Source organism: Coregonus clupeaformis, chromosome 17 (assembly GCF_020615455.1).
Source record: "Coregonus clupeaformis isolate EN_2021a chromosome 17, ASM2061545v1, whole genome shotgun sequence".
Lineage (NCBI taxonomy): Eukaryota > Metazoa > Chordata > Actinopteri > Salmoniformes > Salmonidae > Coregonus > Coregonus clupeaformis.
The window spans coordinates 26,477,237-26,496,199 of record NC_059208.1 but is presented as its reverse complement, the minus strand read 5'-3'; the positions used below and the strand labels follow the sequence as shown (position 1 = coordinate 26,496,199).

Genomic DNA, 18,963 nt, shown 5'->3' with positions numbered 1-18,963 from the left:
CAGTTTGGGGTTCCCACGTGAATTGAATTTAATTTTTTCTAGTTTCAGAGAGCACAACACGTCTCTCACCCAATATTTATAAGATGGGGGAGCTGCCATCTTCCAGTTCTGTAGTATTAGCCGTCTAGCTAAAAGAGTTGTATAAGCAACAGTGTCCGACTGGATTCTTGACAGGGGGGTGCTTATGGGCAGTACTCCAAAAAGGGCTGTAAGGGGAGAGGGATCTATAACAGTGTTATATATATCAGAGAAACATTTAAATATTAATTCCCAGAAACCTGACAGTTTATGACAGCCCCAGAACATATGCAACAGTGTGGCCGGTTCAATTTTACATCTGACACAGGTAGGATCAAAATCAGAGAATATTCTTCCAAGTCTGGCCCCAGACCAGTGGATACGGTGAACCACCTTGAATTGAATGAGGCTGTGTCTAGTGCTAAAAGAGGACGAATGCACCCTGCGCAGCACAGATTCCCAGGTGTCTTCCCCAAGTTCCTCCCCCAAATCCTTTTCCCATCGAGTCTTTAAAGGCACCAAAGAAGGGTTCTGTAAGTCATGAATGATTGTATATACATCTGAAATTGCGCCCCTAGGAAGCTTGTTCAGCTCCAGGATGCTCTCTATAGCTGTATTCACAGGCCTATGGGGAAATTCAGGTGTGTTAGCTCTGACAAAGTTCCTAGTCTGGAGATAGCGGAAAAAGTGGGATTGGGGGAGGTTGAACCTTTCCTGTAGCTGAGCAAAAGAGGCAAATGTATCATCAAAGAATAATTGGGCTAGTGAGGAGAGGCCTAGTGAGTGCCAGATGTCAAAAGCCCCATCATTCAAAGATGGAGGAAATAAAATGTTCTGATTGATTGGGCCTGATAGAGAAATGCCTCGGAGGCCAAAGGCTAAGCGGAACTGATTCCAAATTTTAAGAGACTGCTTTACAATTGGGTTGACACACCTTTTGCCTAGGGACACTGGGAGAGACGAGCACAACACAGAAGAAAGTGCAGCAGGTTTACACGATTCAGACTCCATCTGGACCCAGATTGGTCTAGGGCCAGTAGGATCAGTCTGCAGCCAGTACAGAAGGGCTCTGAAATTTGCAGCCCAATAGTATGTCTGAAAATTTGGTAGAGCTAAACCCCCAATGACTTAGGCTTCTGTAAATGTTTTCTACCAATCCGTGGTACCTTGCCATCCCAAATAAAATGCATGAATGTTTGATCCAGTGAAATAAAAAAAGATTTTGGAATAAAAATGGGTAGACATTGAAATAAATATAGAAATTTGGGCAACACACTCATTTTAATGACATTAATCCTTCCGATAAGAGAAAGAGGTAGCGCATTCCAAAAAGCAAAAGATTGTTTCAAACTGTCTGCTAGAGCAACCAAGTTTTCCTGAAACAGATTTGAATATTTCCTTGTCACTTTAACTCCCAAGTAGGTGAATTGATCCCGGACAATCCTAAACTGAGAGCTTGTAAAAGAGCACTTTAAAGCAGCCTTGTTTACAGGAAAAAGCTCACTCTTGCCTAGATTCAGCTTGTACCCTGAGATTGATCCAAACCTTTTAAGAACAGATAAGGCGCGTGGCAATGAGGTATCAGGGTTAGAGATAAACAAAAGGAGGTCATCCGCATATAGCGAGACTTTCTGCTCTGAGCCCGTCCGGATTATTCCTTGAATGGCATCATTAGAGCGTAATGCAATGGCGAGAGGTTCGATTGCCAAAGCAAACAACAAGGGGGAGAGTGGACAGCCCTGTCTGGATCCACGGTGCAAGGGAAAATAGTCAGAGGACAAGTTGTTAGTCCGTACCGAAGCCATGGGGGAAAAATAAAGAATCTTTATCCACGCAATGAATTTGGGGCCAAAGCCAAATCTATAAAGGGTGGCTGTTAGGTAATCCCACTCAACGCGGTCAAACGCTTTTTCTGCATCAAGTGAGACCACCACCTCTGGGTCCTCCGACGCAGGGGAGTACAGTATATTCATAAGGCGCCTAATATTGAAAAATAAATGCCTATTTCTCACAAAGCCAGTCTGGTCAGAGTGTATTACTTGATGCAGCGAGCCTTCCATACGGATGGCTAAAAGCTTGGCTAGGATTTTGTAATCACAGTTTAAAAGCGAGATTGGGCGAAAGGATCCACATTCCAGAGGGTCTTTGTTTTTCTTTAATAGTAATGAAATTGAAGCTTGATAAAGACTAGGCGGTAGCTTTGAGGTATTAAGGCACTCTGCAAATAGTCGAGACAAGAACGGGCAAAGCAGACCAGAAAACGTCCTGTAAAATTCGGTTGGAAAACCATCCGGACCCGGTGATTTACCTCTTTTCATTGCGGACACTGCTGTTGCAATCTCCTCAGGTGTAAATTCTTCTTCTAGATAGTCATGGGTGTCTGTATCAATTGAAGGCATATTCAGGCCATTAAAGAAGGAATCAATCAGCAAAGGGTCTTGAGGGGATTCAGAGGTGTATAGCGCAGAATAAAATTGTTTGAATTGATCATTGATCTCTTTATGTATAACTGTGGTGGCACCAGACGGGGTCCTTATTTGTGGGATTAAACGTGAGGCCTCAGATTTACGGATCTGATGTGCAAGGAGTTTACTGGCCTTGTCGCCTTGTTCATACACTCTGTACTGAGCTCGCAAGAGTAGCTGTTCAGCTTGCCTGGTAGAAAGCTCATCAAATTCAGATTGGAGTAGTTGGCGCTCTTTATGCAGATCAGAGGAAGGAACCGTGGCATACTTCTCATCCAATGTGGCTATGGATTCGCTCAGGTCCCGAAGTCGCTGAGAGCGAACTCTGTTTTGGTTGGCTGTATAAGAAATAATTTGGCCACGTAGGTATGCTTTGAGAGACTCCCATATGGTAGAGCAGGACATACCTGGTGTTGAATTAGTTTCTAGGAATAAGGTGATTTCAGAAGAAATGAAATTGACAAACTCCTTATCTGAGAGTAAAATGGGGTTAAGACGCCATTGATAACACATAGGAGGTCGCTGGGGAAACTCTAGTTCAAGCACTAATGGTGAATGGTCCGAAATAACAATACTCTTGTAAGTACACTGCCGAAGGTTAGGCAAAAGTTTTTTGTCCAAAAGAAGTAATCAATCCGGGAGTATGTTTGATGAACATGAGAATAAAAGGAATACTGTCTATCTGTAGGATGTAGGAAACGCCAGGCCTCAAACATGGCATATTTCTGAAGAAAGGCTTGAATAAGTAGGGCACATTTAGATGGGCCTGTAGTTGTTCGTGAGGACTTGTCAAGAACTGGGGACATTTTGCAGTTGAAATCCCCCCCCTAAAATCAATAAATGAGAATCTAAATTGGGTATAGCAGACAAAAAGGAAGAAATGAAACTTGTGTCATCCCAATTGGGAGCATAAACACTAGCCAAAACAAGAGGGGTAGAAAACAGTTTACCGGTTACTATGACGTATCGTCCCTTAGGATCAGCGATAACCTCAGAAGCTACAAAGGGAGTGACTTTATCAACCAAAATGGCAGCCCCTCTTGATTTACTATGAAAGTTAGAGTGGAACACTTGACCAACCCAGTCCCTACGCATCCTAAAGTGCTCACCAGTCCTCAAGTGAGTCTCTTGTAGAAATGCAACATTTGCATTCAAACCCTTTAAGTGTGTCAACACCCTCTTACGTTTCACTGGGTTATTAACCCCTTTGGTGTTCCACGAAATGTATTTGATCGCATTGTTTCGGCCCCTCTGGGCATTCCCGTTATACAACCCCGTCATTAGAGCATAGAATGGAAAAGCAATGAGCGCCCAGAAACCCCAGAATAACTTGTCTCAGAGTAATAATGTACGGTGGTAGATGTTGAGAAAAAGTACCGAAAAAAAAACAAAAAGACAGAATGACAACATTAGAACTGAACAATTCAACCCCTCCCCCCCACCCCCTCCCCCATCCCAGACAGTACCTCCCCAAACGAGGTACAAGCCTAAATAGAGCATGTTCTCTTCGCACAGTATGTCTGTGAGAGTGCGGTCTTAAACCTAAACCCACAGTCCCGCTCTTTAAAGTCGTGTTTTGTTAGTGGATCAAACAGCAAAAAGAGATAATCATTTTTTAAATAAAATAAATTAAGGTGAATCCCTTGTGCAGACAAAATTACAAAAGCACCACTTGTAGATGTATATAATTATAATTATATTCCCAGTCTTATAACAGGCATTTGAGAGAGAAAATAAAGAAAATAAATAGAATGTGTAACGGCTCTCAGCCGAAAACCTAATTTGAAGTAAGGAAATCGTAGTAAGACAATCAAAAAAGATAATAATTATTATTATTATAATAGTTGTCTAGTTGAATGCTAAGACAACTTACAACCAAGACCAAAAAAACTACGTGTGCGCAACGTTTAACGCTTGCTGGGCATAAATGACGCTCTGAGCCTTAAAATTTAAGTGAAGACCCCAAAAAAACGTGTCGCCTCGGGAAGCATTTACTGTTTACTGGGTCAATGCAAACGGATGCAGTAAGCAAATAACCAAGAATATTTTGAGTCACTGAGACACTATGTAAACAAACTGAATAGGTGAGCAAGACAGCCTAGAAAACACAGGAGTATAGTAAAACCGCAATACAATGAGATTAAAATGACTGAATGCTTGTAAGGCAAGCACACTAGATGATCAAAACATTAGATCACATCAAATAAGCCTGAATGGGTACGCCAACCCCCCAACTATACAAAATTAGCATATTGTAGCTAAACATAGTTGTACCACAGGTTGGGTTACTTACTATCCACAGTTCGCTAGCAATGCTGAACTATGAGCAAGTTCAAGACTTCTTGATGTGACGTTGAATGTGAGAGAGAGCCTCATCCGGAGATTCAAATGTGTAGTCTTTACCATCATGAGATAGCCATAAACGGGCCGGGAATCGCAGTCCATACTTCACACCTGGATGGTCCCGAAGTAGTCGTTTGGCCTGTCCGAAAGCTGCGCGCTGCCTGGAAACAGTGGGGGAGTAGTCCTGGTAGATGGAGAAGCTCTGTCCTTGAAAGCTCAGAGTGGTATTGCGGGCTCGTCGGAGAATCTCCATCTTCTCATGGAAAAAGTGCACTCGAAGAATTATGTCACGGGGCCTCTCCCCATCCCGGGGCTTTGGGCGCAGCGACCGGTGGGCACGATCAATCAGGGGCTTTTCATCCAAGGCTAGAACATCCTTCAGCAGCCCAGAAACGAAATCCGTGGCGCGAGGCATTTCCGCTGACTCTGGGACTGATACCAGTCTCAGGTTATTGCGGCGAGAGAATCCCTCCAAACTTACACAGCTCTCCTTCACCTTTTTCAAGTCCGCAGCTAGGCGTTTCACGTCAGCCTCCAGGGATGTAGTTAAGTCGGAGACATTTGTAGCGAAGGTCTCCAGTGCTGCAATCGTTGTAGTGTGCGACTCCATTGTTGTTTTGAGTGATGCGATTGCCGGCACCGTCTCGTTCCGCAGGATGGTTAGATCTGCTTTTAAAGTATCAGAAACCTCCTTTATTCGGGCCTCAATCGTAGTAACCACCTCCGTTTTCATTTCAACTATCTCAGAGCGTAGTAGTTTGATGGCCTCGAGAATGTTCACTTCAGCGCCGCCAGGCTGGCCGCCCCTCCGGGTAGAGTATCAGTCCCCGGGTCGTCAGGCTCAGGGGAGGGCGGTGATGAGAGTGTGTCTTGTAGGCCGGGTTTTCTCAAAGTCATGTTTTTGGCCTTATGTTTCGTCGACATGCTGATATTTGGAAGTAAAGTAGTCTTGGTTTTTACGGGAAGGGATCACCAAAATAATATATGAAAATAAATACGGTTTTGCTGCAAAATTCACATAAACTTTAAAAATACCACGGGAGCAAACGGAAAACACGTCAGTCGCACATGGCGTCCCTCCAATTCCCCCTAACCTACATTTTTTAAGGTATTGAATTCTAATTGGCAGTTTTGTTTTGCTGTGTTTATATTTTAATGTGTCTGTGTTGTATTATAACGTGTAATGGATGATGGGAAGTTATAGTGAGACTTATGAAACTGAATACCAAACTGTGGAATTGAGTGAATTTGACTTAGGCTTTCAGGAACCAGGGATTGGGGGGACTGATATTGGATCTGTGCATATTCTTGAACAAGAACTGAGACAATTGAAGCGTGTTGTGTGCTGTGGAGGAATTACTGCATTGGTATATGTGACTGGAATTCTGATTTTTTATGATAATAATTGCATTACAAATTATATAAATCAGCCTCTTTATATACGAGGGTGTCGTACATGAGATAAGTCTGTATTGATACCGATAATACATCCTTGGAAATAAAACACCAGGGACGGGATAAGTGTATAAAGATAGTAAAGCAAAATGGCAGGGCCAAACCCAACCATACCCAAATTTAATGAATATCTAGAACAACGAATGACAGACAGAGCAAGGGGAAAAGTACAGTATAGGAAAGTTAAAAAAGTGGCGTTGGAGAGCAGGAGGGTGCAACCAAAGAAATCAGATACGATGTGTGTGGCCACTGAAGCAGCTTCCCCAGAGGCCAGTACCAGCACCACTCCTGGCCCCACCTCACTATACAGCCTAAAAGGCACCATGACTTTTGGCCCACAACCACAACCATGGCCTCAGCAAGGCACTCCACCAGGTCCTCCTAGAAGAGGGAACTACCTGTGCTACAACTGTGAATAAACTGGACATTTTAAAAGAGACTGTAGAGGAAAGGGAGGACCCCCACAACAACCATAAACCCACCTGTCTGAACTCCAGGTGCCCGAAGGCGTGATCCTCATCCAATACTACTACCACCGACATCACAGACTGAACTCAACCAAGGCGATATAGCACAGTTACAGAGCTCAGCAGGACCCTATGAACACTCAGTCTGGGCCCAGGAGGGGGCGGCAGAGGACAGGACGAACTCTGGAGGTGCCATGATGGAAGACTAGTTGAACCAGCTAGACTCTGCCCAGTCCCACACATCTGGTGGCACCCTCACATGACAGAAACTGTAGACAGGTTTTCAAAATGGGTAGAGGCAATTCCTACAGAAACTACAGAATAAGAGGATGCTAGGTCAGTCATTAAGTGGCTACAAACTAAATTAATACCCAGGTACGGTATACCAAGGCAGATAAGATCTGACAACCACACATTTTAGCAAAAAACACCTGAAAAAGGTGGAGGAAAGATTCGGAGTCGTGCACAGATCCGGTTCAGTACCATCCTCAGTCCCAGGGACTCGTGGAACGTGCCAACCTAGCCAAGGGAGGGAGGTCATATGCCCTCCCTTGATGTACAACAGATAGAAATGACTGATTATGTGATGAAATTGACTGAGCTTTCTGCAGCACTCTCTTCTCAGGTGCGGAAGGTCAAGGACAGGGAGCTGACAGGAAGTACGCTGCCACTGAAGGTAAAAGTGGGAGACTGGGTGAGGGTAAAAGTCCACAAGAGAAAGTGGCTGGAACCCAGGTGGACTGGACCGTACGAAGTGAAGGAGGTTACTTCACACTCAGTCCAGGTCAGAGGTAAATCAGGCGCACCCTGGCACCATCTAACTCATTGCACACCAGCCCCCACTCCTTCTAGATCACTGACAGAAGTCAGGGCTGATTTGAGCAGCCAAAACCAATATTTGACACCAAAATGAAGGTTCCCTTATGGGAAAAAGAACCTCGACCAGGTAGAAGGAGAAATCTTTGCCATCGCACCCACTCCAAACGAACAAGCTCAAATCTACCCCTTTCAGGGGAAGATGAAATAGAATTTGAACAACAGCTTTGATGTATTTAATCACTCACTAGAGGGGGACTAACATTGTTTAATTAACTGGCCATATAATTAGTATGCTAGAGGGGGATGGTTGAAATTTTTTACTATTGCATTATGCGTTATCATGTGTTGTTTTCTTTTCTGCATTATTGTTTTTCTTTTAAGACTGATTCAACTATGCTTAATGCCAACATAATTAATGGATCACGTCTAGTAGACGTGAAGAGGGGGATTTGTAGTAGTAAATATAATTTGTCGTAGTAAATATAAAATGTTATAGATTGGTCTGACTAAAATGTTGTGCAAAGACCAATTTGTGTTAGGAGCCTGTTTTTAATAAATGCTGTTTTAGGTCAGAGAACAAAGGACAGAGGAGAACACCATATCTTCTCACCAGATGACCTAGTCTTGCAGGAATGCGATAACAGGACAACACCCCCTCTCCGGCCATAAACCACCAGATACTCCCCACCACTTTCTCTTGACACACACCAATATTTCTCTTTCACGCACACTCATTCTCAACTCCTCACGAGTTCCCTGGACACACACAAACATTTCATTTGCACGCACACTCATTCTCAACTCCCCTGTCTACTGGTCGGGTGCCAAGGGCAGAGGACTCTGCCGTGCACCAATGGGGCTTCTACTCTGGACAGAGCAGACCCGCCTCCTACGCCTCGGGAACCAATCAAGGGACTAGAAGAAGGACCCCTTCCTTTATGTTACATTGTATAAGTAATGCTGTAAACTCTGTTTATGCATCCTTCTCAACTGTCTCCATAAGAGGCAATTGATTGGGTCCATGCATGTTAATTAGCAGGATCCCATGCATGTAGCTTGAACAGTAACAGATATCTCTGTGTTTAATAAACTGCCTTTTTGCTTAAGCAAATTCCTCTCTGTCTAGCGTCGATGGTTTGTACTTCCTCTCCTAATTATGTGTTCACCAACACTAACTAGCTAGATAGCCTGCATATAACTCCCCACCCGAGTTTTCCATTCGGGCAAAACAATGTGATGACTCCATAATAGTCGACGTTACAGCTTGGCTAATAGAAAACGCCGCAATATATTTTTCATTTAAAACCTTATCTTGGCGATTCTTCCTCGTTCTCGATTCGTGTATCTTAAAAATGTTCAGTTGCAGGTGGTTCTACAAAAACCAGAGGAAATTCAGGAAGATATTGATGGCTTATTATTATATTAAATCCATGTTTTGTACCGCGCGATGTAAACGTAGGGTAACGTTAAACGTGGGATAACTAGCTCCCGGTTTTATTGTCATAGAAACCACTTTATGTCTCCAAAAAAATCCAACCCTTCCCTGGCTGGCTCTACACTAACAAAACGATTCTGAGGTAAATTTATCTAATATTTCGTAATTTATAAAAAGTTAGATAGCTGTACACTTGTTATATACAGTATATACTGTAACGACCCTGTATTGTGTTCTGTGTTCATGGTTGTGTTATCGTTCTCATGGGTGCTAGCAGGGGTTAAATATGCCAGGACAGATGGAAAGGTTGGGGGGGTATGATGGGTAATCCCGCGGGGTTTTGGAATGCTTAAATAGGGGTTACGGTCTCATCTCTCTCTCTTCTGTTCGGGACCCTTGATTTGACATGTTATATTTGTGTATGTTCGAGGTTTAGCGGCGTGGGCTGTGGCCTGAACAATAGCCCATTCAGGAATAAACCTGTGTTCTGCCTGTACACCTGGTGCCCGTCTCTCTTTTACTTTATGACCCAGCTGGGTCATTACATTGGTGTCAGAAGTGCTTTCGAACGACGGGATAGATCGAGATTAGGCGAGTTAGCTGTTTCAGTATAGGCCGTGGTTAGCTTTAGCGTGACTCGCATCTACGTCATGATGATCGGGCGAGGCGGAAAGTTAAGGAAGAGTCGGACAAAGTGTCCGTTGTGGGCTCGGGTGTACCCGGTCGGGAGGGTCAGGCGATGACGGCTGTAGAAGAGCTGGAGAGCCACATGGCGGAAGTTAAATTGTCAGTCAGCAAGATGGCAGAACGGGCGGGTTTTCCTTCAAACCGCTCGACCAGAACAGACGTCACGGCGACGGAGATATCGACGTCACCGCGTGCGGAAATGGCTGGGCCTCCTTATGTAAACAGAGATGGCAGCGCCCTATTGCCATTAGCCACGGTAGCGGCTAAACTTCCAAAGTTCAATGGACAAGGTAAATGGGAAGTTTTTTTCACTCAATTCGAGTTGTTGGCTAGAGCCGGGAGGTGGTCTGACGAGACGAAAGGGTTACAGCTTGCCCTGAGCCTGGCAGAGGAGGCGTCGGAATGCCTGCTAACGCTAGCCCCGGACGAGAGGGGCGACTACGGTGCGCTAGTGGAGGCATTGGGGGACCGTTTCGGCAGCGATGCACAGCCCAACATGCTGCGGATTGAACTGAATAACAAAAAGAGACTTCAGGGGGAATCATTAAAGGCGTTGGCAAGTGATATTCTGAGCCTGACCAGGCGGGCTTATGCAACTATGCCGATTGGGGTGCAAGACGAGCTGGCACGGGACAGTTTTATTAGAGCACTCTCCCCCACCGAACTGGGTAAGCATGTTCAGATGTCGGACCCAGCATCTCTGCGGGCTGCAGTGGAGATAGCCAGGAAGAGGGAGCTGATCTGGGGTGAGGGAGTGAGAGTGGAGGTTGCCAGTCAACCAGAGGTGAGAGCAGCGGCGGCCGGGGTGCCGGGGTTCACCAAACCAGAGTGGGTCGACGAGTTGGGCGGGTTGGTCAAGACCGCTTCGCTTGTCATTGAGAGGGGCTCCAGACAACATCGCAGTGTCAGCTCAACTTCCATTGTCTGCTGGGGTTGTGGCCAGCCTGGCCACATTCAGCGGGAGTGTGGCAGATTCTCCAGTCAACAGGGAAACGACAGCGGGTTCTCGCGCAGGGGGCAGCGCGGGCCCACCCCTCCGCCCCCGAACCCACAGTAAGCAGAAGAGGTACCCAGCAGCGCAGGCAAGAGGGTGGGGACCTGCTTCCCCAGGGTGTAGCTGCCACCGTGTTTCCTAGCCCGGTAGTTGTGGTGGGACGTACCACCATTGGGGACTTCTGCAATGTCATCGTCAAGGTAGAGGGGGTGGAATGTTTGGCCCTGGTCGACACGGGCTCTACAGTAACCCTGGTGAGACCAGACATACTACCTGTTGGGGTGCGGGTGGAGCCGACCCTTGTCCAGCTACGGACTGTCACGGGGGAGCTAGCCCCCATGTTAGGGAAGTGTCGGTTGTCTGTGACTGTGTGGGGGAGAACTGTGGGGTGTCCGGTGTGGGTAGCAGCGGTACAGGACCCCTGTATACTGGGAATGGACTTTTTGAAAAACTGTGGGGCTCAGTTGGACTTAGCTTTGGGCACTTTGAGGCTGTCGGGGGGGCCCACAGTGGGAATGTCGCCTTCGGGAGGGCCAGCAGGGGGCAGGGCTGTCCCTCCGTCTTCCTCCAAGCTTGCCGAAACTCCACTGGTCGTCCCGGCTGCTCCCTTGGTCGTTGTGCCATCCCAGCAGCTGTCTCCGGCGGCAACGACCTTCACTCCCCATAATGGTGCAAGCACAGGCATCCCAGTAGCCCAAAACACACTGGCTCCTTCACCCCATCAGCCCGACGGGGGAAGGAGGAAGTTATCGACGCCCGTTGAGGCTGTGTGGCTGAAAAACTGTCAAGGTCTGGACGAGAGACAACAGAGACAGTTAAAGCAGCTGCTGTTTGACTTTAAAGATAGCTTCGCTTGGGGGGAAGATGAGGTAGGGCAAACGCACCTGGTTCAGCACGACATCGACACTGGGGACAACCAAACCATTAAAATTCGGCCCCGTCGCATTCCCCTTGCCAAGAGGGAAGCAGCAGCCACAGCTATTGCTGACATGTTGCGGGCTGATTTCATTGAGCCATCAGATAGCCCATGGTCCGCGCCGGTCGTCATGGTGCCTAAGAAAGGGGGTAAACTTAGGTTTTGTGCGGACTACAGGGGCCTAAATTCTGTCACCACTAAAGACTCTTACCCCATACCGAGGATCGATGAGTCGCTAGACCACGTCAGAGGGTCCTCGTGGTTCTCTTCCCTTGATCTGCGCAGTGGCTACTGGCAGGTGCCCCTCTCGCCTGGGGCACGTGAAAAAACGGCCTTCTCCACAGATAGGGGCCATTGGCAGTTCAAGGTGCTGTGCTTCGGGCTTTGTAATGCTCCTGCCACCTTTGAGAGGCTCATGGACAGAGTGCTGGCGGGGGGTTCCGAGAGACGAGTGTGTCGTGTACCTAGACGACATATTGGTACACGGCACGTCGTTTGAGGGGGCACTGGGGGCACTTAGGCGAGTGCTGGAGAGGATCTCGGGGGCGGGGCTAAAATTACACCCGGAAAAGTGCCATTTCATGCGAAGGGAGTTGGCGTTCCTGGGTCATCAGCTGGGTGGTGAGGGTATCAGCACGATACCAGACAAAGTGGAGGCTGTGAGGGGGTGGCCAATTCCAAGGGGAAAAAAAGAGGTTAAGAGCTTCCTGGGTCTGGCATCCTACTATCGTAGGTTTGTGAAAGGGTTTGCGGGGATAGCAGCTCCTTTGAACCACCTTCTCAAGAAGGACACTGTTTTTCAGTGGACCGAAGAGCACCAGCGGGCGTTTGAGGCCCTCAAACGTGCCCTGGTGGAGGCCCCCTGTCCTGTCCTCACCAGACCCGAACCGTCCGTTTATCCTGGACACCGACGCAAGCAATGAGGGCTTGGGGGCCGTGCTGGCTCAGCGTGGTTCTGACGGGGAGCACGTAGTAGCTTATTACAGCAGAACTTTTGATAAGGCTGGAAAACGCTACTGCGTGACAAGGAGGGAGCTTTTGGCTGTCGTGGCAGCAGTACGCCATTTCAAGTACTACCTGGGGGGCCTGCCGTTTGTGGTGCGGACGGATCACTCCGCCCTGCAGTGGCTTCTCTCCTTCAAGGAGCCAGAGGGTCAGATCGCCCGCTGGTTGGAGGAGCTTCAACCCTACGACTTCCAGGTGGAGCACAGGGCCGGCCTTCGCCACAGCAATGCAGACGCCTTGTCCCGCCGCCCGTGTGCTGAGGACGGCTGTGGGTACTGCGCCAAACGGGTGGAGCGAGAGAGGGAACTGTGCATGGAGGAGGGAGTCACTGCCACGGTGAGTCAGCTGAGGGTGACAGAGTGTCGGGAGCTTGAGGCTGTGGACGTCGGGGAGTGGAGGCGTCGCCAGGAGGAGGACGCAGAGCTGCGTCCTGTGCTGGGGTGGGTGGAAGAGAGAAGACGACCGCCATGGGGGGAAGTAGCCCCTCTATCACCAGTCACCAAAGGACTCTGGGCTAAATTCTCAGTCCTTAGAGTGGCTGAGGGAGTGCTCCAGAGGGGGTGGAAAAAGCCAGCTACTGGAGAAATGACGTGGCAGGTAGTGGTTCCCAAAAGGCTGCAAGGGAGCGTGTTACAGCAGCTTCACGGGGGAGTAGGCGCAGGGCATTTTGGGGTCTCCAAAAGCGTTAAAGCGCGTACGTAAAGGCTTCTATTGGGCCAGGCACAGGAGGGATGTGGAGGACTTTTGCAGGCAGTGCGATGAGTGTGCTGCTAAGAAAGGACCTCCAGGTCAGTCACACGCCCTCCTACAACAATTCCCAGTAGGGGAGCCCATGGAGAGACTGGGGGTAGACATAGTTGGACCGTTTCCAACCACAGACAGCGGTAACAGGTGGATTCTAACTGCTATGGACTACTTCACCAAGTGGCCAGAGGCTTACGCTCTCCCAGACCAGGAGGCAGAAACAGTAGCTGATGCATTGGTAGGGGGAATAATCAGTCGGTTTGGGGTGCCACAGTCTATACACAGCGACCAGGGGAGAAACTTTGAGTCACGGGTGTTCTCAGAGTTGTGTAGACGGTTAGGCGCGGAGAAGACGCGCACTACTCCGCTTCACCCCCAGAGTGATGGGCTGGTGGAAAGATTTAACAGAACATTAGCACAACAGCTGGCTATCGTTACCTCAAAACACCAGAGAGATTGGGACACCCACTTACCGTTTATTCTTATGGCATGTAGGTCGGCTGTTCAAGAATCGACTGCGTGCTCCCCAGCGCTACTAATGTTAGGTCGTGAGTTGCGCACCCCAGCCGAACTGACGTTTGGCCACCCTCCTGATAACGACGACGGGGTTTTGCCTGGCCCGAACTATGTTCGTCGTCTGCAGAACCGGTTAGAAGCGGCTCACACCTTCGCAAGAGAGCAACTCGAGAACGCAGGAATGCGCCAAAAGCGCCACTATGACTCACGCGCTAGGGGGAGGCACTTTGGAGCGGGAGAACGCGTGTGGCTTCACAACCCAACGCGCAAGAAGGGGCGGTGCCCAAAGCTGGACAGTGCCTGGGTGGGGCCGTGCCTGGTGATAGAGAGAGTGGGTGACCATCCAGCTAGGCCAGACAAGGATATTTGTGGTGTGCAGCTCCCATTCAAATCAAATCAAATCAAATTTTATTGGTCACATGCGCCGAATACAACAGGTGCAGACATTGCAGTGAAATGCTTACTTACAGCCCTTAACCAACAGTGCATTTATTTTAAACAAAAAAAGTAAGAATAAAACAACAACAACAAAAGTGTTGAGAAAAAAAGAGCAGAAGTAAAATAAAGTGACAGTAGGGAGGCTATATATACAGTAAAATAAAGTGACAGTAGGGAGGCTATATATACAGGGGGGTACCGTTGCAGAGTCAATGTGCGGGGGCACCGGCTAGTTGAGGTAGTTGAGGTAATATGTACATGTGGGTAGAGTTCCTCGTATGATGTTGTGTTAGTCTGAGTCCTGTAAGGAATGTGTCAACTGTATTGTGTTGAACTTTGTGTATAAAGTATTGTAGCGTAGTTCTGACTTTACAAAATGACTTTCCATGAAAATGGACTTTAGTCTAAAAGGGTGTCCTCCCTTTATGTTCTTTCTTTGTAAACAAGCAAATGATAATTGCTCTGGCATAAAGCATGTTGAGTGACCATGGACTGAAGGTCATTCTATTCTTCTGTTTTCTTATCCTTTTAGGTCTCCTGCTCAGACCTCTTCCTGGATAACAGGATCACCAATCCCAGCAGCATTAGCAGCAGGGGATACATCAACAATCTGCTCCTCTGCTCAGCAGGCATCACACAGCACACTGTGGAAGTGAGGAGAAAAAAGGAGCACTCAACCTCAGTCACTGAAATAAGCAACGTTTCCCTCTATATCTGACTAGTACTTTATCATGAACTGTAGTAGAGTATTGTGAACAACACTCACAGCTTGCTCTGGAGAAGGGCATGGTCAATGGGGGGTGGATGTGGTGGTGGAGCCAGCTGTAGTCAGCTTAGCTTCGCACAATAACATCACCTTCTCTGAGACCTGCAGCTCCCCCAAAACATGTTGTGCAAGTATGGTATCACATCTCGATGGACTGTGTTAGGTACATACTGCACCAGAAGAATAAAACACATGGATCCAAAATATCCAATCGTAAAAAGAACTCTAAATAAAAGATCTGAAAACAACATTGTAGTCAAAGAACAAACCTTGGAAACCTGATCTTTTACCTGGTGGTGGGTGGAGTGTGAGAGACTTGGTGAAACTCTGGTCCAGAACCCTCAGTTTCAGATCTGCTGTAACAGTCAGAGTGCTGTTCAACTTCAGGGTCACCTCACTCTCCAGCTCATAGCGCCCCCTGCTGTCCAACTCCATAGTGGTGTTACTGCCCATCACACCTCCCCACAGTACCTCTGGCTGGGGAAACCCCTGAGAGGCACGGAGAGTGACAACAAAGCCGTCACAAGTGGCTTGGACGGACATCCTGGGCTCATCATAAGGGGCTGTTTTGAAATATTATAAATACTTTTGTAGGTGCAGTTATCATTTAAACTACACAATATAGATGCAGCAACAATGGAACTTACCTGCCACTAGAAGTTGTAGATTTTCCTGGGTGCTTCCTTGTTCATCTGTCACGTGACAGGTGTATTGGCCCTGGTCACTCGGCTGCACACCACTCAGTCGAAGTGAGGCATTTCCCACAGTGAGCTGGTCTTCAAACAGATGAGTGCGTCCCTTGTAAACAACACTCTGTCTTTCCAGCTGATCTCTCCCATAGTAATAACTGTGGACCACCTCTGATTCTCCATGCTGCCAGATGACGAACAGGTGGTTGAGGTTCAGGTTTTTAGATGGAGTGGAAGAGCAGCTAAGGGTGATGTCACTGCCCGGAGCTGCCACTTCTCGGGGTTGTAGACTGGTTGTAGTTACCACTGATGATATCACTGATATGGAATAGGTAGAAAGAGAGAAGGATGATGTGGGAGAGAGAGTGGTATTAGCAATAATTACAGCAAATCAATCATTGTTCTAATATGTTATTGTAACCTTACTTCTTTGCTGTGTAACCATGAAAGGACATAATGGATGAAATGACACAATCCATACAGTGCCTTTAGAAAGTCTACACCCGCTTGAACTTTTTTCACATTTTATTGTGTTACAAAGTGGGAGTGAAATATATTTAAATTGTAATTTTTGGTCATTGATCTACACAAAATACTCCATAACGTAATGTTTACAAATGAATACAAATTTAATAACTAGAATAGTCATTGCATAAGTATTCACCCCCTTTGTTTAGGCAAGCCTAAATTAGTTCAGAAGTAACATTTGGCTTAAAAATGCACATAAGTTATATGGACTCACTGTATGAAATAATAGGAGTTGACATGATTTTTGAATGACTACCCCTTCCTCTGTCCCACATACAGTACATAGAAAATCTGTAAGGTCCCTCAGTCAAGTATTACATTTCAAGCACAGATTCAACTACAAAGACCAGGGAGATTTTCGAAAGCCTCAAAGAAGGCCAGTGATTGGTAGATGGGTAACAATAACAAATCAGACATTTAATATATATTTAAGCATGGTCAAGTTAATAATTACGCTGTGGATGATGTATTAAACCACTCATACACATCAGAGATACAGTCATTCTTCTGAACTGAGCTGCAGGACATGAAAGAAACTGCTTATGGATGTCACTGAAAATAAGAAGAATATACAGAAAAAAAGTATTCCAAAACATGCATATGTATGCAACAAGGGACTAAAGTAATATTTAAACAAAAAACACACAGCAAAGAAAAACACATTTTGGCCTAAATGCATAGCCTTATGTTTGGGGCAAATCCAACACAACACATCACTGAGTAACTACCTCCTTATTTTCAAACATGGTAGTGGCTGCATCATCAATCAATCAAATGTATTTATAAAGCCCTTTTTACATCAGCAGATGTCACAAAGTGCTATACAGAAACCCAGCCTAAAACCCCAAACAGCAAGCAATGCAGATGTAGAAGCATGGTATGGGTATGCTTGACATCATCAAAGACTGGGGAGTTTTTCCAGGATGAAAAGAAACGTGATGGAGCTAAGCACAGGCAAAATCCTTGAGGAAAACCTGCTTCACACCAGACACTGGGAGAGGAATTCACCTTTCAACAGCACAATAACCTGCCACACAAAGCCAAATATAAACTGGAGTTCCTTACCAAGAAGACAGTGAATGTTCCTGAGTGGCCAAATTACAGTTTTGACTTACAGTAAATCTGCTCTCATGAGACATACCGGGGTGGGGTGAAAACTTATCTAATCTAATGAAGGTACATTACTGTTCTATTTTTCATTGATCTTCAATTTTTTTTTTTGAATTTTCCTTCCACTTCGACATTAGAGTATTTCGTGTAGATCATTGACAAAAAAAATATACAATTAAATACATTATAATCCCACTTTGTAACACAATAAAATGAAGAAATCCAAGGAGGGTGTAGACTTTCTATAAGCACATATGTTTACCTGGGCTTGTTTAGCCATTTATTATTTGTTTTCATCAAATAGTGTTGAATATGTATTAAACAAGACTTGAGGTCTGCACACTAATGCACTAATCAATGTACACCTGTGATCACTGATGAGGGATCCCATTTATTTAAGAATTACTCAAAGTTGTAAAAGTTTGACATAGGACCTACCACTTGTCCATACACACCATATGAAAACACTTAGATTTTACTTACTGATAATAAACGGTATGGAGACCACGTACAACCTGAAAGACAAAGCGAGAGAGAGACACATGCTCTTTGAAATTGGCTTCTAATAATCCATGGACTCACTTTATCCTGTATTTCCTTTATCCTATATGATGCATTATAGAGCCTATTAAGCATGGGGATCCAATTATACATACACCCCTTAGTTTCTTAACTTTGTTAAACATTTGAGTGAATGAATGAAAAGTTAGCGCGTACCCCATGTGTCGAGAACAAGGAACAAAGAAAGTAAAGCAGATTGTGCGGGAAAGTCCCAACTCCCTTTTTTTTTTTGTGTGTGTTTTTTTTCTTAGATGCGGTTGGCATCCAAATTTAAAGGTGCATTACCGCCACAAACTGGATTGGAGTGTGGACCAGAGACAGGAAAGGTCTAAATCCTACCCATTAATCTTTTCTCCGTAAGGAAACGAAATACGCAAAGAAATACCACATCACGTGAAGGTTGCCTTAACAGTACAATTAAACTTGTCTCTTCAACACCATTACTCTTTGAATCTAATAACAATCTCTCCCTTTCCCTCTCATAGTGCTGGAACTGAAATAGAACGTGTTCCACTGTCTCAATCTCCTCCTGAAGGTGATCACACTTCCCAGTTGGATGTTTTCCTACCAATGTCAATGTGCGGTTCAGCCTTGTATGTCTCAGCCTTGTTATTACACTTTCCTCCCTTCTCTCTTGACCTGAGGACCTCCCTGCCCCCACCTTTTCCTGGATCTTATACAGGTGTCTTCCCTTTCCCTCCCTGTTCCACATTTGTTGCCATTTGTTTTTAACCACTGTTCTTATTAACCCCTTGGCTTCTGCTTTTCTTATTGACATTTCCATTTCAATATTAGGATGTTTGAGAGCCTGCTTGGCAAGAACATCCACCTCCTCATTCCCCTCTACTCCCATATGAGCTGGCACCCAGAGGAACCTCACAAATACCCCGATATGTGTCTCAATCTAAACAAGCACTGCAAAATCTCATACATGACATCTTGTCTGCTTTGTGACACAAATGATTTTAAGCTCATCAGTGCTGCACAGGAGTCAGAACAGATGACTA

At 46.1% G+C, this 18,963-nt stretch overlaps 2 protein-coding genes across 5 annotated transcripts in view; both read right to left on the bottom strand.

Annotated features, from left to right (window-relative positions):
- Window positions 1-18,963, bottom strand: part of LOC121556055 (CD276 antigen-like) — a 97,400-nt gene that overhangs the window by 66,777 nt on the left and 11,660 nt on the right. The window lies entirely within an intron of this gene.
- The window catches only part of LOC121556089 (CD276 antigen), a 149,723-nt gene continuing 145,271 nt past the window's right edge, over window positions 14,512-18,963 (bottom strand). Inside the window, exons 1-4 of one of the 4 annotated variants that reach the window (XM_045226232.1) lie at window positions 17,879-18,109; window positions 15,716-16,075; window positions 15,338-15,631; window positions 14,512-14,946 (exon numbers count right to left, since the gene is read on the bottom strand). In XM_045226232.1, the coding sequence (XP_045082167.1) occupies window positions 14,831-14,946; window positions 15,338-15,631; window positions 15,716-16,075; window positions 17,879-17,939 (831 nt within the window). In that variant the 5' untranslated portion in view covers window positions 17,940-18,109 and the 3' untranslated portion in view covers window positions 14,512-14,830. Of the gene's footprint in view, window positions 14,947-15,136; window positions 15,239-15,337; window positions 15,632-15,715; window positions 16,076-17,878; window positions 18,110-18,963 lie in introns of those variants that run through there. The other 3 variants (XM_045226233.1, XM_045226237.1, XM_045226234.1) reach the window with 3 other exon arrangements.